At 39.7% G+C, this 26,511-nt stretch overlaps 3 protein-coding genes across 5 annotated transcripts in view; 1 reads left to right on the top strand and 2 right to left on the bottom strand.

Moving 5' to 3' along the window:
• Positions 1-178: 178 nt before the first annotated feature.
• On the bottom strand, positions 179-6,480 carry LOC118268826 (ATP synthase subunit gamma, mitochondrial-like). Of its 3 annotated transcripts, none has more exons than XM_035583517.2 (6): positions 6,396-6,480; positions 5,589-5,709; positions 4,935-5,164; positions 1,428-1,591; positions 860-1,024; positions 179-445 (listed from the first exon to the last, which is right to left on the bottom strand). In XM_035583517.2, the coding sequence occupies exons 2-6, from the start codon at positions 5,678-5,680 to the stop codon at positions 179-181; spliced, it is 918 nt and encodes a 305-aa protein (XP_035439410.1). In that variant the 5' UTR covers positions 5,681-5,709; positions 6,396-6,480. The 3 variants fall into 3 exon arrangements, with proteins under 3 accessions (XP_035439410.1, XP_035439421.1, XP_035439443.1); XM_035583528.2 differs by lacking the exon at positions 6,396-6,480 and adding an exon at positions 6,249-6,391; XM_035583550.2 differs by lacking the exon at positions 6,396-6,480 and adding an exon at positions 6,279-6,304.
• A 3,327-nt stretch (positions 6,481-9,807) lies between these two features.
• Positions 9,808-17,740, top strand: LOC118268821 (protein henna). The gene is made up of 6 exons (XM_035583503.2): positions 9,808-9,966; positions 15,302-15,605; positions 15,703-16,062; positions 16,151-16,413; positions 16,525-16,754; positions 16,963-17,740. Exons 1-6 carry the CDS (start codon positions 9,907-9,909, stop codon positions 17,117-17,119), a joined length of 1,374 nt encoding a protein of 457 aa, XP_035439396.1. The 5' UTR covers positions 9,808-9,906; the 3' UTR covers positions 17,120-17,740.
• Positions 17,741-17,952: 212 nt separating this feature from the next.
• LOC118268837 (LIM/homeobox protein Awh) overlaps positions 17,953-26,511 on the bottom strand; it is a 38,238-nt gene continuing 29,679 nt past the window's right edge. Inside the window, exons 3-6 of the mRNA XM_035583580.2 lie at positions 21,297-21,514; positions 20,773-21,015; positions 20,466-20,561; positions 17,953-19,921 (exon numbers count right to left, since the gene is read on the bottom strand). Of these exons, the coding sequence (XP_035439473.1) occupies positions 19,842-19,921; positions 20,466-20,561; positions 20,773-21,015; positions 21,297-21,514 (637 nt within the window). The 3' untranslated portion in view covers positions 17,953-19,841. The remainder of the gene's footprint in view (positions 19,922-20,465; positions 20,562-20,772; positions 21,016-21,296; positions 21,515-26,511) is intronic.

Genomic DNA, 26,511 nt, shown 5'->3' on the forward strand with positions numbered 1-26,511 from the left:
TTTCTTTGTTTATTTGCCGTCTACCTGTAAAGGTATTGCATTTGCAATATTGTTGTATAAAATATTTTTTCATATTTCCCATTACTTTTTTAGGGGGGAGAATCAGCCAATGACTTTTTTCGCCTGTGTGAGACTAGAGAGAGTGGCAGACTTGTACTTGTACTGTTGTGTGCAGAGTTCACTTAAGCGCGGAGGCGCCTGATATGATTTCAATGAGCTCCCTGGTGATGACGGCCTGCCGGGTCCTGTTGAACAGTAGCGTCAGCTTCCTGATCATCTCGTCCGCGTTCTTCGTGGCATTGTCCATGGCAGACATGCGGGAGGACTGCTCGGAGGCGGCGCCCTCTTTCAGCGCGTAGTACAGCAGCGCAGCTAGTGTCCACTCCGCGTAGCTCTCCAGCGCCTCGGCATCCACGTCGTCGAATGCCAGCATGTTCGGTGCGGTCTGTGGGGCAATTAACTTCTACCTATACTACTGAATAACCACATAATCTCTTTCCTAACCTTTCACATAATTTTAGATAATTTTAGATTATTGTTTAATACAGTTTTACTCGGTATCCCAAGAGAACGGTTATTGGATTTCAGAACACCATTGATACGAAGTCAAAAAGATAAATTCCGAATAAAAATGATTGCATTGCATAAGGGCCTGCATGTGTCCTAAGGTGGTGAATAAACAGGCCACTACCCAATAAACTTAAGTGGTATTATAGGTCCATACCAAAAATCCGAGATTAGTTTTATTTGTGCAAAGCCTGGTATTTTATACTTCTTTAGCATTGTCCTTTTGACAAGTTAGTTCGTTGTTAGTTTGACTTTATAGAGTAGATTATATCAGTGCTGATTGCTGGCTCACCTCAATCCTATCCTTGGTAAACACGGGCACGACGGTGAGCTCGTACTTGACGGCGGAGATGTACTTGTTGTAGTATATCTCGCCGATGTCGTACGAGAACCCAGCCTGCGTTATCATCGCCGCGATGAGAGACGCGTCCGCGAACTGTGGCGACAGTCGACCCACCTGCATGTGTGTCATGGGCATTAAGTACATCATAATTATGTACATTTCTGTCGCTATGCAGAATAAATGAAATGCTGGCAGGCACAGGCACACTGCTACTGATATAAAGAGTTATGTAAAGAGTTCAACTTCAAGACGTCTAAAACTACATGCTAGCCAAGGAGGAGGCAGAGTGCGTGCACTCCGGGCGTCGGGGATCGTGTGACGCCTCGCTCAAGGCGGGAGAAGTGATTGGATGATTTTCACCCCTCAAAAAAAAGACGTCTACAACTAAGCATAGGACGACCCAATGTCTACCATTCCAGTGTGAAACACCTTAACAGCTGACTGGTTCCTGCAATATGTCGTTAGTCGTTAGGCAAAATGTACAAATGTCTATTGGTAAAGAGTAAGGGGTACGCACATCCTTGATGCTGATGAGCATATTCTGCCCGTAGGTTCGGCGCAGGATAGCACGGGATTTATCCCCCACGCAGACCAGCTTGTGGTTCGAGCCGTCGACCGCGCGTTCTATGAAGTCTCGCCTGATGCGCCGAGCCACGCCGGAGTGCACGCCACCGCATAGACCTGTTCAAATGAATAGAAACATATATACGCACTTTTACTCGTATAAGTTAGTAATGTAGTTATTTGACACGTGGGACTCCATGGAAGTGCTGCTCTCCAACACTTCTACGAGTGCCTGGGTCCAATCTACGAGCAATACAAATCTAATATATAGATTGTTGAAAGATGAACGTACTTTGCGAGATGGTAATTATTTAGTTCTAAAAATGACTCCAAGACTGCCTGTTTGGCTTTAGCAGGCTAACATATTTTTACTTCTTACGTGTAAGTATGGTAATACGTATGTTGGCAGGTACTACCGTACTATAATCACTGTGTTCAATTATGATCACATTAATATTATAAATATGAAAGTTTGTTTGTTTGGATGTTTGTCCGTCAATGACGCTGAAATTACTGAACGGATTTTAATGAAATTTGGTATACAGACAGGGTATGAGTTGACTTGGGTGATAAGATACTTTTTATCCCACTGGAACACGGGCGAGGCCGCTGGCAGGAGGTAGTAAGAAATATTTGCCCAAGACTTCCTCAGAGTGTGGGTTGTGGAAGAGATCATGTGGCGGCGGTGTGAGGCTGTGCGCGCCCGCCTACACGTGCGCGCATACGTACGTTGCCTGCACTTATGTTTTATTATCGCTAGCAGCGCAGAGGCCAATGATAAAGAGATAGACCACCTTTTCAAATTACCTACAAACATATCTTCATCCAGTAAAATATGTTGATTTATTTATAAAAGTTAGGTTACTATATCACAGTTTTCCTTTCAAATTAACTGGAAATCCCCAAGGGATTTTCGATTATTCGGAATTAAAGAAATAATAAATTTTCCCCGTTTATACTTTTGAAATGAATCATGATCAATAGTTACTGATCCAATTATAATCATGATGTCTGTGTACAAATGTTTCCTCTTTAGTTTCTCGGAACAAATGGTTGTGTACCACTTCATAGTATAATGTCAGAAATACGAAAAAACCCAGTGGCTTTTCGTATATAGGTATTACCTACAAAACCTTATAAGCGTCGAAGTTTTTTTATGGTATAAGCCGGTAAACGAGCAGACAAATCACCTGATGGTGAGCAATCGCCTCCGCCCATGGACACTTGAAACACCAGAAATTTTCCGTTACAAGTGCGTTGCCGGCCTTTTGGGGGTTAGGAATTAAGGGTTGTTGGGGAATCGAAGATTGGGAAGGGGGGCAATGGGCCTCCGGTAACCTCGCTCAGACAACGAAACACAACGCAAGCGTGATTTCACGTCGGTTTTCTGCTCGGCCGTGGTATCACTCCTATCGAGCCCGGCCATTCGTGCTGAAGTATGGCTCTCGCATACTTAATTTTTAAGTTGTACATACGTACGCATGTAAGTGTACATATATACGTATTTATTTACTAAGAAATATTTATCTGTGTATGTGTAGCTACGAGTAATCGCGAGTCGGTAATTGCGTTCTAATTCTTGTGCGTAAACGTATTATTTGAATAACAGTCTATTGATGAAAACTTGAACTTTATTACAACAGACAGACCACACGTACACTAGTAAACAGAGCTATGTTTACTGACAACTATTTCAAAATGGCTCCGGTTCCCGGTAGTCAGTGAGGCTTGTTGGCTGCCACACCATGTGTGGTGGAAGTACTACGCCATTTAAGAAATGTGTCCATATATACCTAATATAATTATGTTCTAACATAATATCATAAGTCATGTTTCTAATAATTACATTCAGGCATTTTTCAATTATGGAATTCTAATCAGGTATTTTTTTATAATACATAGAGAAAAGACGCACGTAGCACAATTGACTTGCTCTATGTACTACGTGAAAATTGTACATTAACAAATCTATAATAAGTGTCTTATACAACTTACTTATGCTATTTATAAGGGCGAGGTGTCACACACACTACATTTTATAAGTAGAAAAATTTGACGGCATAATTGGTCTAAAGTGTAAAGAAGTAGTCAAGTTGCCAAGACGTGGATATGTTATACTTTATTTCAGTATACTGCCCTGTCAGAATAATATATACACACACAATATACACGTAAATAGGCAAATAATAGCGCGAAAGTATTGGGGTATGGTTGTCGATCGATGCGTCGGCGGCGGCACCGTGATCCGCCGATAACCTCGTAGCTGCCGAACTGTGCGTATCTGGCACCGCCCGCTTGCGCCTGCGCCGCGCAGCCCGCGAGCCTCGCGTCCGCGCTTATCACTCCACTTGTTTTTCTTACGCTCCGATTCCATTGGTATTGACATTTAACAGAAAATGTTGTTAAACATGTCACCTATCAGTGAACAATCTGGAAGGGGTGGTCAATACCCGCCTCTAGATAAGATTGTTTTATAAGTTTCGCGATTATTTTATTAAATATAACGATATGCCGTTTCATGTTATATGGCGGATATCACTTCTGAGGATGTATGTAAATTAAAAAAGAGGTTATCACCAGGAACCCTTGGCCGACTTCTTGGCTCACTATCAGCTTGTGTCGACCCCAATGCATCCCTTTCGGAAGCTCCGATTGAGGAAAACATTGCGACGTGGCCTTGAACCGGCACGAAATATGATGCAATATCTTTACTGTTTGCAAAGAAACGAACAATGAAACGCAATCACAAGTAATTTAACTTCCTAGGTTAAATAGCGATCTAGTTTTAGACAAGAGGTTTCATTGCTGATTTAATGTCCCATTTTTCTACATGGCGTCGTCTTGTAGCTAATAAATCTAGTTTAAATTAGGGGTCTTTATAAAATCATAAAACTATAATAAGGTACAGGCGTCTAATGAAGCCCACCTTATTTCAAAGCCTCGTAAAAACTTCCAGATAAATAAGAGAGTAAAGAAATAACATATAGGAAGTTGTAATAAATTTATTTGAAATTCAAGGTATACAAAAGAGTTTTAGGCGTTTTAATAATAAAAGCACTTTGTAAAAATGTGGTTTCGATCCATCTTAGGAACCGGGCCATCATTGGCAACTGAACTACACATATTTTCTTTCTTTCTTTCTTTTCTTTCTTTCTACTATATTATTTACCAGTTTCTACCAACGACTTCGCTTTGATCACACAAAGAGTTGCTCTGTACTGGAATCGAACTCGCTACACACTGCACGGACAATCAACCAAACAAACAATCCCACACATTCATAATATTAATGTGATAGTGTGATTACGTGGATTATTAAAATAGGAGGTAACTAAGTATACCTTAATATGGTATACCAATTTTTTTTAAAAGGAGGAAGAAAAACATTGTGTGGGGTAAAAACTGAATGAGTAACCAACCGGCAGCGTACACTAGGTAAGTGAAGAGTTGAACGGGTTACCTCTGTCTGAAGTCATGGCGATGTAAATCCTCTTCATCTTCTTGTCTTTCTCTTTGCCTGCGGGTGTTGGCTGGACGATGGTGGGTGGCGGCGGCTGTGCGGCCCCTTTCTTCGTCTTATCAGGCTTGACGTCCACAGGCCCCAACACCAGTTGTGAGCTCTCGTAGAACTTGCGAGGAGCGTACCCGAAGGGACGCGCTGCTTGCAACTCACGCTCCGCTCTCGTGAACCTGCGCATTGGCAATAACTTATGAACCAACTTGGTGATGATGAGATTAAACTTATCTACAACATTCTGTCTATAAGACTGCTTAGTTACAACGCGGAAATTCAACTTAGAGCTGTATATCGCGTGCGCTCGTTTACAGGTGACTCGGAAGGATCATAGTTTTTAAACGGACATGGTCTCTAACACTATCATTAGACCTTGATACGCGATATTTTCGATATTACAATGAACTACGAGTTCACCCGTGATCATGGCGCTTGCAACAGTGCCGAAATGTCGGAAACTCATGTACATAAATAAGCATGGTAAATATCCCGTCTTAAGTTCTAATGATGGAACTAAATCATATGTTACTGTAAAAACTAGTATGTGTTACTGAGAAACCTGGATGAGTGATATATTTGTTAAAAAGAAACAATGGTTACTTGCTGGCTGACACCATCTTCATGGTTTTAGTGATCTTTTGAATATTTTTGATTGATTTCAGTCGTATGGACAATTGCTTCAGTTGAACCATTGTGAACTAGTCTGTTTAATCACTAACTTCTGTAAATAATACAAATATTTACAAATATTATACTACTGTCATTATGGTTTGTCAATAGTAAGATTCAAATATCCTCATGAACTAATAGTAAGGCTGTTTCACATTAAGCTGCAGCGGCATCGGCAGCACCGCCCGCCGCAGCCGCGGTGCCGCTGCACTAGTCCCAATTGGATTTGAATGGAGCCTAACATATAACGCCGTAACCACAGCGGCAAGACTATATGGGTGATTCTTCAAAAAATTTACAAGACTTGAACGGCGACATAATTCTCAACCAAACGTTAAGAATAACCGATTGAAACAAAAGATTTGGTTTCAATAAATTGACCTGTGTCGCTGCTTTCAACCAATCCAAGTGAAATAAGGGGTTATTATTAATAAGCTACCACGATGCTTAATAACCCGGGAGAATAATGATTTGTTATATAAGAGTTAAAGTTTTTTCGAAGAATTATCCATATACCGTGACGGTAGCGGCGAGCGGTGCCCTTCTTTTCAACCAATGGGCATAATTGGTTGAATTTGTTTGTTTACACACGGGGTGATTGACCGATTGAGACTGATGTACAATAGCGTCTCTTAAACCGCGTTTGTGTCGCTGGTATTGCGGCGTAATGTCGCAGGTCCTGGTACCACTCGCGTCGGCGAAAAGCGCTCTCGCAGAATAATGTGTAAACAGCCTTACAAGAATTAAGTCGAGATAACAGTCAACATCTAAATAATTGTTAGTGTCAATAAGTGTCAGTGTACAGTGTCAACCTGAATTATGATGATGTCACATTACCATAGACGATGCCTGAAATGTATAGAGACTATAAGCACACGTTTAATATAAATATAATTTTGTAAATGGAACTCCTTGGTGGGGTAGGAGATATTTTGGTTTGATAATAGAGAAATACTAGTATTTCTCTGTTCTGTGGGTTAATCCACAGAACCCATAATCAGAAATCAACATAATATGTGGACAGAGTAGTTGCTTGGACAGATGTTTACCACAGCGCGTTTGTGATACCTCTGATGTTGCAGCATTACTAACTTAGGTACTTAGACAACCATTTACTATCAGACGGGCCGTAAGTTTTGGAAAATAAAAAATAAGTAACGCTACTTTTCTAACTAGAGGTTTTTAGTCAGTAAGAGTCTGAGACTCCCTCTCGCCTCACCAAAGGCAGACGTCATCGGATGATTTTAGCCCTCAAAAAAAAAACCTGCTATTTGTGTTACACTTATTATTACTCTAACAGACTTAACAAACAGTGAAAAGAGTGCAAGGAACTGTTAGTTTGCTGTGATCGTGTCATAATGCTACGTGCCCAACTGTCCATGTTGAAGTTCACTAAAACAGAAGAAATCAGTTTAATGTCTGCACGGCGAGTTACTTAACCAGCAAAAATGAAACAAGGCAACGCAACGCAACGTCACGCCTTTTATCCCCGAAGGGGTAAGCAGAGGTGTACATTACGGCACGCAATGCCGCTATACAATGTACACCATTTGTGTTATAAGTCCCATGTAATAGCGGGTGAACCTATTGGCATATACCGGGCACAATTCCAGACTCCATGCTACTTACTGAGAAATTTTCGAAATTCCGAAAAAAGCCCAGTAATACTTTGCCCGACCCGGGATTCGTACTCGAGACCCCTTGTCCGGCAGTTGCGCTTGCGACCACTTGAACAACGAGGCAGAGCAGAAACGAAACATTGCCTTATTTTACTCCATCGACGGTATCCAAGCATGCTGCAGCCTTGCGGAAACGGAAACGTTTAAATTTCCTGTTGCAAGACGAAGGCTTTATTATAAAAGTACTTTGTTGAAACGGTTTCAGTCAATAACAGTCGGCGCAGGCGCAGTGTTCAGAGCTCAGGCGCCACGATCGCGCTGCTGAGGACATTCACTTGTTATTGAGGTACGATTGTTCTCTTGAAATCTGTTTTAGTTTTTTTGTAATGTTTCTTTCTTTATGGACTGGATACACCAGTTCGAGTGTTTTGTGGTGAAAAATATGGGAGTCCATGGGCGGCGCTGATCGCTTACCATCAGGTGCTTCGTTGGCCACCTATTCCATAAAAAGTCATCCCTCAGCATATATGTGTGTGTATTATAAATTCACATAGGTACTGTCATATATCAGTATTCTAAGCCTTTAGAAAATTTTAAGCTTTCATTTCAACGTACAAGCCATTTTAATTAATTTTAGTTTGTTTACATTTTTACTTGTCGAGTGTTATTGGCCTATCAGCCTAATTCAATATGTGGATTTTACAAGCGAATGTTGGAAATGCAGTAAATGCATTCAACCCATACCGACGTTTACTTTATTTATTTATTAAAATATTTAAAGATTAATCAACAGCTACATTATACAAATCTATAATATAAAAAAGTCAGGTTTTCCTTAATGACGCTATATGTACCTCCAAAACCCAAGAACCGACTTCCACGTTTTTGCATTCGTTGGAAAGGTCTTGGACTCCTTGAAGTTTATAGCAAAGAAAATTCAGGAATATTTCAAGAGAAAAGCCTATTTAGTGGCGTAACGGAGTTCGCCGGGGTTTGCTAGTTTAATTATACAAAGGAGGATGTCAGAGTTTCTATGAAATATGGTCCCACTTCCAATAGCTATGTGAGTTAAATCATTGGATAAGTAATTTTGAGCTAAATAAAAGTTATTACGGCACCAAATTCCAAATCTTAGTCTGTTCAGAGTTATTCTTCATTAAACATGGTAGTTTTATCAGTAGCCAAATAATGCTATTTTTGCGTTATGATTACATTTGTGCTTTATACACGTAGTGTGTGTGGATACTAGTAGTATTGAGCCACTTACTTATAGACAAACTCTCTCACTAATTAATCTTCCCATGACATTCTACTGACATTCCTCTCGTGTGAGCTACAGCTACAGGCTCCCACATCATCATGTATACTATCGATATTATTTAAAGAAAATGCTAGTTTTGATAATGATGTTGATGTGTACCAACCAGTATCTACCTGACACTGACCATCGGCCCGAGATCACTTCGCACACGTTTTATTATGATTACATCAGGCGGTCAGATATCGAACAACTATAATTAATATACGTATTAGATACCTCCGACTTTGCTTGGTATTTACAAAGTTCCGTTCTAGAAGATTTTTTCCTCATATGTCTTGATTCTTGAGTAGTAACATACCTAACCAGTTTAAGTGATAAGTGAGTAGTTACTGTAAACAGTGACGATGTAATTGATTTCGATAGTCGAGTTGTTTATCAAGACAATTGGACGTTTAATTCACTTTAGTTTATGTTCCGAGATAAAGAGATAACGTATCGGGAGCGGTGCTCTCCGCGTCCGACCTCTCGACCTCGGGAGGATCGAAATTATTTCGATAGCGACGTAATTCATCAATGAACTTTCTCTAGTATTTAGGTATTTTAAACCTGATTCAAAGCACATTTCTCAGGGGGCAAGGATTTATTGAACCAGTAGAAATGTAACAACTTTGAAATATGCTCAAAAAAGTAACTTTACAGGTACTTGTTTCCTTATTACGGGTTTTTAGAATAACGTAATTAAAGTAGAAAAGGAATTAATAACCCCAAATCCTAATGGCGTCGTAATATGCATGAACAAGGCCAACATTAGCGTAACGGACACGAGTAAATATATCGACATAATTGGCTTTTTGTTACAATCATAGAATTAATTTATAAAAAGTCCCAAACGTAATATAGCGGCTACATTGCATAGAAGCTCTTTTTATCTATTACATCGAGGTAAATAATTAACTGTGCTTGTTTGGATATGGCACGTAATACCAACAAATTAAGGTTCTAATTACAATTACAGCAGACCGATTGATAGTTTGTGACTATTACTGTCTTGTGCCCTTGGCTGTACTTAAATACGTAATGAACCTAAACCTAGATATAGTCAAGCTAAGCGTACATCCACTTTACTTGCGAAGTCTGTATTCAGCAAAGATTTTCTTGTATTGCCGAATGACATCATCAAGTATCAGTGTTGTTTACTAGTTGTTGTTATTAATAAAATGCCGCATCCAAGACGTGCGCTCAGTGGTGCGTGTCGCGGTGTGACGTCACGAGAGTCTCATAAAAGCTGGGTGCGCGCCGCTCGCGTTTGTTTATACGCAAAGCATTAGCGTCGCACAGAGTGTCACATCGGTGTCTTGAGAGCTGCAACATGATGAGAGTACAACCAGAACGTGAGGAGGTGAAGCTTTCCTCCTCACCCCCAGACAAGGTTAGTTCTCCCTCCTCCTGACTTTACCGCTATCTCATATTATTACAATAAGCTCGCGAAAAGCAATTGTCTTTGACTTATAATACAGTCCAGCACTTTGTTTATATTGTGTTCGAGTTATACCAATAGTGAAATGGTATTAGAAGCTTTGCATCAGCGAACCAATTTATGTAAATGCCTAAGTAATGAATGTTTATGAACGAGCAGTCGCCGGTATCTTGGTAGCGGTGCTAAAGCAACAGTATACGAGTATTGGAGGCTGCATTTGTGTCCGTTTCTATTATTATATTAAATTATTATTAAAACTAAATTCAATTAACTGGGATCCGAAGCTTATAATCTAGTTTTAGTTTAGTTTATCGTTAGTTTAGTTTAGAACCCAGTTTAGCGTCCTCTAGTACTTATTTTTTCAAAAGTATAATCTACTTTCTCCTCGCATCGTATTCCTCATTAATGAGGGTCGTGACTCTTTAAAAATACTGTGAAATGCTTTTCTTCCAAAGTTGCATAGTTGTTAATATTTCATCAACATCTTTCGGAGCTTAAGCAAGCAACATGATGTCTTATAGGCAATTTCTTAATATTATGTTCTAGGTAATCTTGTCTAAGTTTTATTAAAACAAATACAAAATTAAGAATAACTATTGCGAGCAAACTTAATATGAGCGAGAAAGAAAGAAAGTAAATGTGCACATCTGCCTACCCCTTCGGGAATAAATGACGTGACGATAAATAATACCTAAATAAAAAAGCTAATATGAGCGTGAACGGTTAATAAGCTAATTCAATCAATGTTTATTTAATTACCAATTTATTAGGAAATCCAACAGCTTATTTCTAAGTTACATAGAAATAAGTTACATGAATGTTTTCATCTCACTATTACCGAAACTTCAGTAATACCGTACTGTTTTGGACTGCACGGTTGGTGCGGTGGCTGGGCAACCGGCTGCCGCGCAACGTATAGCGATTTCGATTCCCGCACGGAGCAGCTCTTTGTGTCATCCACATATTGTTGTTTCGGGTCTGGGTGTCATGTGTATGTGAACTTGTATGTTTGTAAACGCATCCACGACACAGGAGAAAATCCTAGTGTGGGGCTACGTTCTTTTTTAAAGAATAAAGAATAAAAATGTGATGATGATAGTAACGTCTTAAGCCAATAACAGAGTTCCACGACATTGATAACAATAAATTGTCGTAAGCAAACAATGTAATAGAAGATTATACCTTAAGAAATAATATAAAATGTGTGATGGAGTTTCTTGCTTGTTCTTCTCTATTCCAATTTACATTTAGAACGGACACCTAGCTATACTGACGGACAGACTGATAGATTATTATTTATTTCTTTTCTTGACGTTTCAAAAGTACCTAAGTATATGGTTTAATTGGAATAAATGATTTGACTTTGACTTTGATGTTGAATACTACCAGTTACCACCAGTCAATTAATTTAACTAATTTGACACGAATGCACTAATGCACGGTAGAAAATATAATGTTTAAGTTATATAAAAGCGTTAGCGTGATGCCAAATTGTTACATGAAGTGTTAATTACCGACAACATTTGTTGTATTCATGCTCAGAAATATAAATATAATTAATCAAATTCAAAATATTTATTTGCATATTAAGGTATTACACAGGTTTTAATTTAAATATTATGTACAGCTTAACGACCTTTTATTTTATTGATGATAACACGGTTTGCTCACATTTTATAGTATAGAAATAAAAAAACGAAGCCAATGGATTGTGTTGCGCAAATGGTAAAGTGAAATTGATACCTTTGGATCCACCACTAGAGCCATTGTACTCATTGGTTTCAGGAACAGATTCCATACACTTTGATTGTTGATTCGTTCTATCTTCTTTGGTTTTCTTTAAACACTTGTATTGTTCATGTTTACTTCATCATCATCCTCAACAGCCTATACACCATACGGACCTAAAGCCTCTTCTCACACAGAGAAGGTTTGAGCATTAATCACCACGCTTATTCAGTGCGGTTTGGCGATTTCAAACTTATAATTAGAAATTATAAACCCCTGTTTCGTCACGATATTTTCCTTCACTGTTAGTCAGTTGTATATAATAATTATAAATCTTAGAAAGTACATTTAACTCGAAAAAAGTAACATTATTAATTGCCGTTGGTAGGTTTGCATGTTTGTACTAATGCATGAGAAGCGGGCGTCTGAAACCTTTGGGCCAACACGACACCGTTCTGTTTAGACATCTAGTATTATTCGTGTTTCTATAGGTATATTTTGAAAATTCTTTATTGAGCTTAGCCAAAATAACAAGGCATCCTTCTAGAAGTTATTTGTAATAATAATAAATATATCAAACTGGTTCTGTGTCACATGTGGCCTACCCGGAAACGAACCCAATAAGTACCTGCTAAGAATTGCGAACTTGTTCCTTTTGCAGCAGTACTGCTGTATAGCTATTTAAAACATTTATATACGTGCGTGTAAACAAAGCAATTAGTTTTACTGTTATTTTCTTACGATGCAATAATAATAATTTATTGTCGCAGTATGTATTTATGTGTAATCAATCATTCATGCAACCGGCCACCCGCGTGTTGTCTCTGTAGCTCACAGAGCTTTGAGTCTTCCTAAATGTCCCGAGACTGAGACCCAATTCCTCCTCCTTAATCTCACTAAATCCTCAACTCTTTCCAAACCCCCAAAAGGCCGGCAATGCGTTTGTAACTCTTTTGGTGTAGCTCATGTCCATTGCATTACCGACAAGTTCGTTCATTAGCCGGACTATTCCATAAAAAATAAATACATTTTGAACAGTATTATTACGTGATTTTATAATAAATGCATAATAGTACCCCTAATGTAATCAACATCAACTGAAATCACGTCTACTAGTCGCTTAAAAGTTATCTATGTCCTCCCATCACCGCGTTTCACCAGGCGAGTTAGTGGCCAAAATTTATTCCATTAAACACATAAAAAAATCACAATAGCATATACTAATAGCATACTAATGTCTGATAAAAACTATCTATGTTATTTTCGCATGGGGTTTAGATCTTTGTGTGACCGAATCATACCAGCTCACGTTCCCAAACATGTTTTATTCGTAACAACTGGTTCAAACAGTTTGAAGTAATTGGAACAGAATATAATTATACAGAATGTAGGCTAACTACAGGCTAATAATCACTCACCCGGAACCTATTTGTATACTTGAAATTAAGTTTATCCTTCGTTTAGTATATTAGCAGCACGCTAATCAAATCATAGGTAGATAGCAATCTACACGTGTATTTTGTACAGAGTTGGTCTTGTAGCAAAATAATCTTAATCTGTTGATTGTGTTGTTAATAGTGTAAGTATGTTGAGTTTATCTTCACATCTTGATTACAAAATTAAATATACAAAACATTCAATTTTTTATTTTTTTTATTTTATACATTTTGTACATTTTTAACGTGTATTATCTTTTCTAATGCAAGTTCAAAACCGATCTACGTGAGACACATTTTAAACAAGTAGATATTTGTAGTCATCTAGTCTTTGCTAGATTTTACGTGAACCGCAACTGACTGTCATTTCAATAACGAATCTCAATTCCTAATCTTCAGCATCGATTATTGTCATTACTCATTTTCATATCAAAAATACAGATCCATCCAAAGATTTTGGATTAAGATCTGTTATTGAAATTGCCATTAAATCATCATAATGTATGTAGCAACGTATATGTACAGAAAGATAGACAATAGTGCGTGACTCTAACTGTGCAGCTCCGCTGTGAACTGCATGAAACCGATTATGTCCGACTTGGAACGTGGCTCCGATGTTCATTAAACTAATTAAATATTACATAAGCATAGTCAGGCCAGAGCGACCGCGGTACACCACCACTGAGCTCATAGTTCGCGATAATTTTATCAATTTACTACGATTTCACAAAACGAATGTCACAAGTCACGCATTCGAACCGGGGTTATCTCTAACTTATAGTTTTTTTACTTATTATTGTGATGAGCAATCACAGTAATAATGATAACATACTTTGTTATTATTTTACTATATTATTTTAATTAAAACATTGATAAACTTTTTGTGGCGTCATGCTTTATTGGGCTTAATGCGTAATTATTTATCAATTAATCAATTAAATATACGCAAGCGTGGGCTGGCAGCAGATTATGATAGGTTCATTTGTCATCGCCCCTAGTCTTCCCATAAACATTGGATGATGGTAAGCGATCAGCGCCGCCCATGGAAACCAGCAATACCAGAGGAGTCACAGGTCTTCTATACATGATCTCCAATCTGCTAAGTGTGAAGATAATAGCAAATTAGAAATCCTCTTTTATTTAGAGGTCTATAGTTAGTCCAGTTGTCAATTGTCACGAGCTCTTGGAGATGGTTTTTTAATAGTATTCGCCGGTAAACGAACTAACAGACGGTGCGTTGTCGGCCTTTTTGGGGGTTAGGAATTTGAGGGTTGTTGGGGACTTGGGGTTAGCGAAGATTCGAGATAGGAGTAATTGTGCCTCGATAACCTTACTCGCACAACGCAAGCATTGTATCACGTCGGGTTTCTATGAGGCCGTGATATCACTCCGATCGAGCCGGCCGCCGATACGTGCTGAAGCATGGCTCTCCTCCACTTAATATGTTGTATGTATGTTGATGGTTGATGATCAAGTAGGCGTGTACAAGTTAACAGATGATTATAGCTAGACTTCATGTTGACGGTACTTTGCAATAGATACATAATAATATGCACAATTAAACGTTACTTCAAAACAAATAGAAGATATAGTCTAAAGCTCTGACGTCACAGTATACCTAGTCTGTTTGTACACATGCACGTCTATCATCATGTGAAGTGCGACCGGCGCGGGGTTATCGCAGTAACTCCACGCAACCTGGATGTGGCCGGAGGGGCGGCCGTTATCATTGCTCCGTGATGCAACATAACCTAACGTTTCTCGTACAGTAAGCAGTGATGTGCATTTTTCAAATGGACTTATTGATCTCCAATTTTTGTATGGGCATAGAAAATGTAGTTATAAACTTATTTTCGAGTCAGATCTGCATACATATGTAGGTACATATCCCTGTCAATCAAAACGTTTAAAATAATTTATTTCTTATACCATTTCATGTCATAAGGAGGTATCCACACTAGGTCCACAAATGTAGGAAAAAAAAAACAATTATGCGCTCCAAGATAAAATAAGTAATTAAAGCCCTTGACTTGGTTTGATTAGAAGGCCGTACCGCTACCGTGCTCAAAGAGTATTAATAACAGATTAACAGCATAAAACAATGAACTCTCATTTACTTCCAGCCCAAACTAATGGAAGGCGGCAACTATATCCGCGAGGGTCGCGACTCCAGCAAGTCCACATGGCTGCTGTTCTCCCCCGCAACTCCTGATGAAGCCGGCGCGCTCGCCAAGTTTCTCAGCGTGTTCTCCTCGCACGGAGTCAACCTGATGCACATCGAGTCGCGCTCCTCCGCCAGGCGGCCAGGGTACGAGTTCATGGTGGAGTGCGAACACGGCGCTGGAGACTTCGGGGCAGCGCTCGACGAGCTCAAGAATAATGTTGGCTACTTGAACATCATCTCCAGAAACTACAAAGACAACAGATGTAAGTCTGCAACTACGATTTCCCTTAATATACGCGAAAATATACAAATTTGATTCGAATGAGCAAAACGAAACCCTTAAACATTAATTGTTAACAGACGCGGTACCATGGTTCCCTCGGCGTATTCGTGACTTGGACAGATTCGCCAACCAGATCCTGTCTTACGGCGCGGAGCTGGACTCCGACCACCCTGGCTTCACCGACCCAGAGTACAGGGCTCGGCGCAAGTACTTCGCGGACATTGCGTACAACTACAAGTACGGGCAGCCGCTGCCACACGTTGACTACACGGCGCAGGAGATTGCCACCTGGGGCGCTGTCTTTAGGAAGCTTACGGAGCTGTACCCCACACACGCCTGCAAAGAGCACAACCACGTGTTCCCGCTGCTTATTGAGAACTGCGGCTACAGGGAGGACAACATCCCACAGCTGGAGGACGTGTCCAACTTCCTGAAAGGTACCACATGGTTTCTGAATATCACACACGGCTTCTAAATGAACAGATTATTTTGTAATAGTTAATTAATGAAACCATTCGTTAACAGATTGCACAGGCTTCACCCTGAGGCCGGTGGCCGGACTCCTGTCTTCACGCGATTTCCTGGCGGGGCTGGCGTTCCGCGTGTTCCACAGCACCCAGTACATCAGACACCACTCGCGCCCCCTCTACACTCCGGAGCCCGACGTGTGCCACGAGCTGCTGGGCCACGCGCCCCTGTTCGCAGACCCGGCCTTCGCACAATTCTCTCAGGAGATTGGTCTCGCCTCGCTCGGAGCGCCTGATGATTATATTGAAAAACTTGCCACCGTAAGTACCTTTGGGTATACTTACAAAATTGAAACCTTTTGATTATTAAGTATTCTGAATGGAAATTTTATTTTGGGTGCTGAGCTTTAATCTCCATGTCATCTGTTCCAGTGCTTCTGGTTCACGGTAGAGTTCGGTCTCTGCCGGCAAGAGGGCAAGCTGAAGGCGTTCGGCGCTGGACTGCTGTCTTCATTCGGAGAGCTGCAGTATTGTCTCTCAGACAAGCCAGAACTCCGGGAGTTCGACCCTGACACCACTGGCGACACCAAGTACCCTATAACGGAATACCAGCCCGTCTACTTCGTGGCCAACAGCTTCGAGGATGCTAAGGAGAGAATGATGTGAGTTCTAGTGTTTTGAGATATTTCAACCATCACCCTATATAAATAATGATGTATTTTACTCACCCGGACTTAGATCGAGCTCTTTCTTTTTGATTGATAATTTGAAAGATAATTTTATAGAGAAACAAATATCAAGTATTGTATGTTAATAGATGTCTGTAATAATGGTCTATATTTTGATTTATGTGTTTTCTCTAAATTACAGAAAATTCGCTCAAAAGATTCCCCGTGACTTCGGCGTCCGCTACAACCCTTACACGCAGAGCGTGGACATCCTGGACTCGCCGCGACAGATGAAGGACCTGCTGCGTGAAGTGCACCAGGAGATGAACCTGCTGCTCAACGCCATGGACAAGCTATAGGGCCAGGGACCCATCACGTTGTGGCCTGGCTGGACCAACACAACACAACGCCATTCTACCTGACCTGAGGCCTTAGTCTGCTATTACAATTGTGTCAGAATGGTCGATCATTGAGCAGTGCGAGAGGGACGGAACTATACAACCTACACAGCTCCGTCCCTCAATTGTAATAGCAGACTAAGACCCCTGACCAATCTCACTATCACGATGCTCGATATCTACTGTAGATCCTGGCTTACAGGAGTTGCAGTGGTATGGGAAGCTGTGGCGGGCTTGTCCCACCAAAAAAATATATCACGATACTCGATTGCTTTCAAACAATCTTTGTTGACTATTTTTGGAACTATTATATTAAATTGCATGATATGGTCTAAATTATGAAATAAGTATCTTCCTCTATAATTTTATATGTATAGGTATTATAGGTACATAAGTACTTGTTGATAACGGTTTTGTGTGCGATACATACATTACATGAGGTGTCGCGCCCTGTTGTATATCAATAATTATATTTGTTTTTATAACGTACTGTAAATAACTGATTTCTATTAAGTTATCTTAAGTTAATTGTAAGTTTAAGTTAAGGTTAATATGTTTGATAATAAAAAAAAATGTTAATGACTTGCATATTTTACTTTTTTGGTGCGAATATTTGGCTTTCCTATGAAAGTAATTTTCCTGGATTTGCGAGTGTACCTGACACGAAGTAGAAGTACCACACTTCTAATAAAAATTAAGCAATCATCAGTAGAAAGTTCAGTGCAATAAATATTTATTTATATTGATATTGATCGTACTACAATATTTTTTCTCGGGTAAACAATAAACAACAATCACAATTAACCAACAATATATTTAAAAATTTGTACAGAATAAACTTAAGTACCTAGTACTTGTAGCAACTAATTAGGTAATTACAATAAAATGACAAGATGACGCGCTACATTATGTCACTTACATCTACGATCATAAATTAATAAATATCCTATAGAGGGCGTGCAGGGGGCAGCGGGCGAGCCACCAGCCCCGCTGACACACTCTCATCTTATTTACAATAATCAAGTATTTTACTTACATAAGTTGTCTATTTACAATACTGAAGTGAATGTAATCGTACCCTCGGTAGGCGATACGCCGCCGGTGTAATAAATTGACAGGCTATATCGATAACAACTAGAGTAACTGAAATATCATATTGAATTTTTACAATGTATAGAGAAATAAGGTTAAGAACATTTAACAAATCTCATGTTAAAGATAGATCAATTCCAGTTATGATAAATTATGTTATTAAATGCTGCACTCAGAGATATATTTTAATGATTACGAACATTAGAACTTTAGACGCTTGCAACAGCAAACGCCATGATCATGAACGAGTTTATCCCGTGATCATGGCGCTTGCAACAATGCTGAAATATCTGAATCTCATAGAATCATAGAATCATGGTAAATATCACGTTTTAAGTTCTAATGTTAGTGTTAGTGACCATGTCAGTTTCAAAACTTATTTTTAATGATTACTTCAACTATTCCTTAGTAGTGATCTTGTATCGACAACAATTGCTAAGGACTAGGTTAAGTAACCATTAAAAAACTCAGATTACGGCAGTAAGTTAAATAAATACAATGACTTGAGGAGGTCAAATTACAATTCGAGTGTGTTGTACACTCGGGAGTATCCTATGTGCCTAGTGAGTACGTATATAGTATGAATGACAATAAATTATTGCGGTGAGCAGTACACACTAACATTACATGGATATTGAAACATGTCGTATAGACCTACGAACATACTGTGAAGTGAATAATGCTTGATAAGATCACATCGACGGTGTGCGTATCAACTTAATGTCGACAGTCTAGCAGTAACTGCTTGTACCTACTCGGCCAGCGGTACCTTGGCATACTGGCACCCAATTCGGCTAAATTGGTGTCCGAAAGATAAAATCTTATGTTGATATGTAGTGAAATTGCTTTTGTAAATATCACGGGAAATCGGCATACTCTACGCAGCGGAGGCTGGGACTGCGGCCCGCGCGTCTGCCCGCACGCGAGACGGTCGCGCTGCTTTCTTCTCTTACACTTAGGCCAACAGACTATGCTCTGATCGCACAGGAATGTAATTAGTTATGAATATATTCTAGATTAAGTACTCTCTCAATTACTATTGCTTTTTCTTCACGTTAAAGTTGCTACCTCTTATTACTACGATTTGGCACTAAACTAAATAGTACCTACTCTAAAGATTTATAAAATTGCAGAGATAATCTTATTTCAGTTAGATTTTTAGTACAATATTTATGAAATGTATAATTGTAAACTAATCGAAAACAGTTACGATAGAGAACGTATCACAGTTACTGGAAATAAATAAATAAATACAACTTTTTACAATAAATATCAAATGTCCACATTTAGATGTATAAATTATGTTTAAGTAAGTATTTAGAATATGTATAAAGCGTGCTGCTATAGTTATTGCAAGTATGAGATTAAATTATGTCGTTGTCATAAGAATATTGTTACAAGGCTCTGGTTGGTTTGCGGTTATACAACCGTACAGTGTACTGTATATTAATATACATTACACGTATAGTCAGCAATGAGACCTTACAACGCTGGTACATCCGACCCTGGAGCGGTTGAAGGAATATGTTTGTAAACAGTATCGAGGGCCTCGGGCAGTGACTCCGGGCATGCACTGGTGGTGCCCAGCAGCTCACACCTCGCTCTGCATGCAGTGGATGGAGGAGTCCTCCGACAGCTCATCCATTGAAGAATCCGTGAAAGACGTTCCATCTGGAAACAGTATTTGTGTTTTCAATTACCACTGTTACGAATTTATCGCTTGTAGGTCAACTAACTTTAGCACTGATCTGATCTGTACAAGTTATAATTAACTACCTATATTCTAAGTTGATATTTTGATCAATTTAAATTAATGCTAAGTATTAATTTAATATTAATTTTTCTATCTAACATAACGCTGTACGTTCTAATTGCTTAACAACTTAATTGAAAAATTAATGCTTATAATAAGTTTATTTTTGATCAAAATACTCATTGTTTTAATTGAGTTTCTAAAATGTGCGGCATGACGGGTTGTATATTTAACATGGCTTAACAGGCCAAATGGGATAATTAATAGGCCAAATGAGACAATTATGGGTGCCAAAGAATCACGATTCTTGCTCACTGATCAATGAAGTAATCGCCATAAACGACGCCTGAGACAATTATTCCTTTAGATAACTGACCCCGGTCATAACCACCCATAGTCGAACCACGAAATCATGGAACATTTACTAAAAGATGCTGTACAGAATAAAGAGCTGATTCTTACCTATCGGCACAAAAGGCGGTTTGTTCTGGAACGAGTAGGTGAGGTGGAGGTTGATAGGGCGGCCAAACCCCGCCGGGTCTGCGTCACGGGACACCACTGCGTAACACAACACACGTAAACACATGGGGAACTTCAAAACTATTCGCAAAGCTATACAGCGCTAGCAACACAAGTCCACAAGTCATTCGCCGTATGTCCTAGTGTGGAGGTGACACTCGCTTCCCCTCCAAGCAGTGCGTGACAAAGCTTTTCAATTGAAGGAGAGGCAAGTGTCCCCTCCGGAGGTACTCGCGCTGGTGATACTAACATTGGCTCTGTTTGCCCTTCCCGGTGTGCTGGTGCTTCTTCTGCCTGGCGCGGCTGTTCTGGAACCAGACCTGCGTGACCCGCTTGCTGAGTCCCGTCACTTGCGCGATCCGCTCCAGGTCTTGTCCGTCAGGGTTGGAGTCCAGCTGGAAGTTCGCCTGCAGCACTTGCAGCTGCTCCTCCGTGAAGGTGGTGCGCACGCGTTTCGCCTTGCTCTTGTGGTAGCCCTCCGAGTCGCAGCCATCTGAAGTTGACGTCAATATTATGTCAGTCATGTACTTTGTAAAATTCTCGTGTAATTAGGTGTGAGTTCGTTGTCATATTTTTATACTACAGTTTCTAAACTCCGTGTTTCATTTCGGGAATCGAACCCAAGACTATTGGTATTTACTCAGGACCAACGAGGCATTCAGTTTATATGACTGTTGAGTTGGATTGATAATGTTATCATTTCGAGAGTCGGCTGCAATTTTTATTATCTACACGACAATTGCTACAGTAAAAGGCAGGAGTTTCAATTCTCACCATCAGAAGAAATGGAGCCTCCGTCGAGCGTCTCCAGGTAGTGAGGCTTGCAGAGCACCCTGTCCTCGTGCAGCGCGAACTGCTCGCCGGTGGACAGCTGGCGGCCGCAGGCGTCGCAGGCGAAGCAGGCGAGGTGGTAGACCTGCTCGCGCGCCTTGCGCACCCAGTCCGAGGACGAGATGCCGCGGCAGCACTTGGAGCACTTCGCGCCGAAACTCCTGCGCAAACACACACGTCATGCTGCCGGACTAACTGACGCACCAACACAATATGATCGCGAGCTCGCTGTGGGTTCTTACTGCACGTACAGCACATACTAACCTGGTACAAGCTAAGATCCGTCAAGGTTTATCATTTAAAATAATAATGTGGGTATTATTCTTCTGGCAAGAGGATTTAATGATAATTTAATTATATTATGGATTATCCAAAAACTGTTGATTAAGTAGAATATATATAAATAAAATGGGTACCATACATAAAACTAGTGATATGAGCATTTTCTTATTCATCTAACATTTCGTTAAGAAAACAAATAATTGAAGTACCTGCATCAATATGTATTAGTGTGAGTGCACTCAGTGAATAACTACAAAAGCGATGTTTTAGTTTTTGCCAACAATCGACGGTATTTGTTCGAAACCGATAAATACGGCATTCATGTGTAAAATGTTAGCAATCGTAGATTATGCATGTAATGATTGTAAACGTTATGTTTTGATGCGAGCCAATTGGTAGACGTCGGCGGGACCTTGGCGGTGTCATTGAGGCATCACCGCCATTATAATTGCGCAAAGCACACACAGATCATAACAAAAAGAGTTCGCGTGGCGAATGTAATGTTCTCGCTTAGCGGCCGCGCCAGGCGCCCGGCCTGCGCATGCGCCCTCTACGTGTGTTAGACCAGTACCTAATTACAAGTTGTAATATATTATCGGCGCTCGACTGACTCCTGCAAGGTATCTAAGTATCTACGTCTGTGTCTCGTGATGAGTTCTCATACGCTGAGTGCCAGCCGACAGTCCACCGCCAGCCGCAGCCCAGTGAGCACTTTATTTATGTTGGCTACAGTTTATAGCTGATTACAGTTTGTACTGCCATCATTATTTGGTGTAGTAATCTTGTTCATATGTTTTACGAGCGGACTGACATTAAAGCGCTGTCGCCTAGGAGGGCGCAAGGTGCGCACCACCTTGCTTTATTTTTAACTGACATTTATTAGCAATTACACTAAAAGTTAATCTTTAATTATAATAATTATAAGTGGCGAATATCTAATAGCTAAGAATATCTAATTTTTTTAGAAAATTCTTCTTGTCCTACCCGTCTAGCGCGTTGCACCATGGGGGCTCCGGAGTTGGTCTACTAAGAGGACCCGGTGCCTCCTTAAGTTGTAGATGGTAGCCACCGGGGAGGTTTTTGTGAGGAAAACATCCCACACTCCCTAGTTTTTTCCCCAAAGCGCATCGTACATTACAATGCATGTGTTATATTAAAGAACTAGAGTCTCCTTCCTACTAACTAATTCCCTAATAAGGTAAGTTAATTCACATTACTTGATCGATAGCAAAAAACCTCATAAACGCTCTTAATAACGATGTTCATGTTACCGCCTTATTCAGGGACATTTAATGATTACTTAATCTATTCTTTAACAAAGATTTTGTATAGAAAACAATTGCTAAGGGCAGGGTTAAGTAGCCATTAAATGGCGCTGAGTATGGCAGTAAAACGTCTAAAATAAATGAATGACGTTGTTCTAGAAAAGATTCATGAAGGTTGTACATGAAAGGTGAAAACAGCATGATAATGAATGAGCTATAAATATAAGGATCAATTAAGTTAAACATGGTTTATGTCACGGCTGTTGTTTGCAAAGTGTACACACCCTATGTTGTTCAGTAAAGATGCATTGTAATGGTGAAAGAAATTCCGATATCGGTTCAATCGTTTGAGTCTGACGACTCCTTCAACCCTTAGGTAGGAGAAAGAGAGCCATAGGGTAAGAGTCTGTGGGGGACGGATGGCGAAGGGTATGAAAATTTAAAGTCTATTTAGGCCGTCATTAGTTAAATAATTAAAATAATATATGTTTAGGAAAAACAATACTTAGATAAAATTTATCAAAGTTTAGGAGTGGGAGCTGCGTCATTTCTGCGTATAAAACATATCTAAAAGTAATATTACGCGATATGTCAAATACATATAATTATCATCGAAAGTAATTGTTTCCGTAAGAAAATAAAAAAAAACCGCCCAAGTGCGAGTCGGACTCGCTCATGAAGGGTTCCGTAACAGCAAGTAGATGACATAATATAAAAGTTGTAAAATAACTTGGTTTTACATAGTGTTTGTATGAACGACAAAGTTATATTTGCGGTTTTTGAAAATGTTTTATTTCTTAAAAACTAATAATGATATCTCGTTCAAACCAATTTTCGTTGTTAGTTTCCATTGAAATCTACAGCATATATTTTTTTCAGTTTTCTCAACCTCTTATTTTAAAAGTTAGATGGGGGGGACACACATTTTTCCACTTTGAAAGCGTCTAACTTTCAAACGATTGATTTTGACGAAAAGTGGTTTTAGGAGCCTTAATATCTTTTTTAAAGACCTATCCATAGATTTTTTTTTTTTGTATCAGTTCCATGTATGGAGTGCCCCCCTTTAATTTTTAAATTTATTAATTTTTATTCAAAATTCGAATAGCGGTTACCGAAATACACCATCTTACAAAGTTTCAACTATGTAGGCCCAACAGTTTCGGAAATAAATGGCTGTGACATACGGACGGACGGACGGACAGACAGACAGACAGACATGACGAATCTATAAGGGTTCCGTTTTTTGCCATTTGGCTACGGAACCCTAAAAAGTACGTGTCTAATGCAAAAACAATCTACTAAACGGACATTACAATAAAAATTAGTGATCTACTCTATTTATGCTCCATCTTACCCAAGTGAAGGTACCCATTATTGTGTTGTAATGAGTTTTATTAAAATTGTGTTGTCAAATAACAAGACACACATGACATTTGTTTATGAAAGTCGGCGCTCGTTATCAGTGCGAGTGGCGAGCAACAACTTCGCTCCCGAGCCCCTCATTAACATTCGCGAGCCCTTCATATTTAATTAATTAAATAAACGCATGCAACACACCATTAACACGCTATCATATCACTTAACGCGAACATTAAAACGGTCCTGTTTGTTTTTTATACATTCAAATCTGGAGGCGCGCCGCCGCCGACTCCCGCCCGCTCTCTGACAATTCATTATTCCTAATGTGTGTCACAATTCCGCACTACATTAAATCGATTTAGTTCATTTTAATTTAATTATTTTAAATAAATTTCAACAGAACTGCCGAAACCAATAATATCATTTAATTTTACTAAGTAAGTATTCTTATTTAATCTTCATAACAAAACATAGAATTCATATATAAATTGTCCTCACAGCCCACGACTGTTACTTAATACAATAACAAGGCGGCTAAAGGATTCCTTAACAGAGGATAGGATGTGATCATGAGAAGTCAATTTAAGACCTAATAACTCCCAGGTTGTTCATATAATCAGTTCTTGTAATGGTGTTTCCATTTAGCTTGTTCAGAAGACATCACGAAGCATTTTGGTTATTTAATTTCCAATTTAAGGATTGACCGTAGAAATCTCTGCACAGATAGGAGTGGAAGGAGGGTAGAGAGGCTTTATCCCTGAAGTTGTACGGCCACGAGTAAAAATAAAATAAATAAATGATTTTCCAATTTGTTTTCTAATCTATGTCCTGCGTCAATGTCCGATTCCAGGGTTTGGCACTTTGGCAATCAAGTTCAGATTCATAACAATATCCCATTTAACTAAGACACTGCTACATACCAACAGACTACAAGTGGCCACTGCTGACCAAAGACTTCTTCTCACACGGAGAAGGTTTGAGCATTAATCACCACGCTTGCTAAATGCAGGTTGGCGATTTCAAACTTTTAATTAGAAATTATAAGCCCATGTTTCCTCACGATGTTTTCCTTCACTGTTAATCAGTGGTGTCTTAATTATAATCTTAGAAAAGACAGATTTTTCAGACACTACTACACTGCTTATTATTTACGTAATGATTTAGACAGAAATTATTCAACTACTTAGACAAAAGGAGAGGATAAAATAGAGGTAAAGTTAAGTAGATACCTACTTGACAGCTTTCGCATTTTATATACTTTGTATTTGTCCTGTTAAAATTGGTTGAAATCAATCAAATAAATGCAACGAGAATGAACATTTAAGAAAAAGATTGTGTAACCTACGAGCTACGGGAAATTGAGAAAACCCTTACGAATTTTGGTGGTGTATGGTATAAGTTTAGGACATTAACCATGTAGTTTGTGTACTTGGTGTATGTGGGACTTAATTACATTGGCTCGACTTAAAGTAATGCTGACAATGTTATGTAATAACAGATGGCTTGATGTTCTTTATCATTTATAAAGATATATGAATTGCATTAATGGAGGCACGCACACACGCGCACACCACTACGCTATCGATAACACAGCTGTACACAAAGTGCAAAATCGCGTGTTACACGTATATTAATTCAGTCAGTCCCGTCTCTTATCGGCGCTATCCACACCAATATTCCAAAAGCACGATTTGCATTTCAAAACGTGGCGTCTTCGGACAGAAGCACCGTTTCACGAGCGCTATCACCACTTATTAACATTTTGTCGTCGGCTGAATCAATTAACTGCGGCCTTCGCATAATAATTAACTAAGTGACAGATTAACAAGTTTTAACACTCGGCGATAATGAAGATGTCGCGTACCGGAGCCAGATAAGCGTGTTCCCTATTCATGCGGCCCCGGCCTATGGAGGGACGGAGGTCTAAATCTCGCTGGCTCGACGCTATCGGTACACTGAGAACCATTCGGTATTTCTGTTTATTAAACGGATGACCAAATCCGTGTATCCCGAGGGCGTTTGACAAAATCGGGTGCGTGCAGTGCGCGGGCGCAGCGCGGTCCGCCTGCGGCACTCTCATAAATCGTCGCTCGTTGATTGCTTTCCGCGCGCGCGCCTCTCCCCTGCCTGCCATCACATTTTAATATCCATTCAGAATCGCGTAGCGTCCCTCCGTCCTCCTCTGTCCTCCTCTGTCCGACGTATGATTTAAGTTATTTGTTTTAGATGGTGTTGTACGGAGCGAGATATGG

This window comes from Spodoptera frugiperda, chromosome 25 (assembly GCF_023101765.2).
Source record: "Spodoptera frugiperda isolate SF20-4 chromosome 25, AGI-APGP_CSIRO_Sfru_2.0, whole genome shotgun sequence".
Taxonomy (NCBI): domain Eukaryota; kingdom Metazoa; phylum Arthropoda; class Insecta; order Lepidoptera; family Noctuidae; genus Spodoptera; species Spodoptera frugiperda.

Coding starts and splice junctions, on each gene's coding strand:
- LOC118268826 (XM_035583517.2), bottom strand. CDS start 5,680: ATGGTTCAACTGAAGCAATTGTCCATACGACTGAAATCAATCAAAAAT. Junction 1,025..1,427: donor TGCTCATCAGCATCAAGGAT/GTGCGTACCCCT, acceptor ACACACATGCAG/GTGGGTCGACTGTCGCCACA. Junction 446..859: donor TTACCAAGGATAGGATTGAG/GTGAGCCAGCAA, acceptor ATTGCCCCACAG/ACCGCACCGAACATGCTGGC.
- LOC118268821 (XM_035583503.2), top strand. CDS start 9,907: ATGATGAGAGTACAACCAGAACGTGAGGAGGTGAAGCTTTCCTCCTCA. Junction 9,967..15,301: donor CCTCCTCACCCCCAGACAAG/GTTAGTTCTCCC, acceptor ATTTACTTCCAG/CCCAAACTAATGGAAGGCGG. Junction 16,063..16,150: donor CGTGTCCAACTTCCTGAAAG/GTACCACATGGT, acceptor ATTCGTTAACAG/ATTGCACAGGCTTCACCCTG.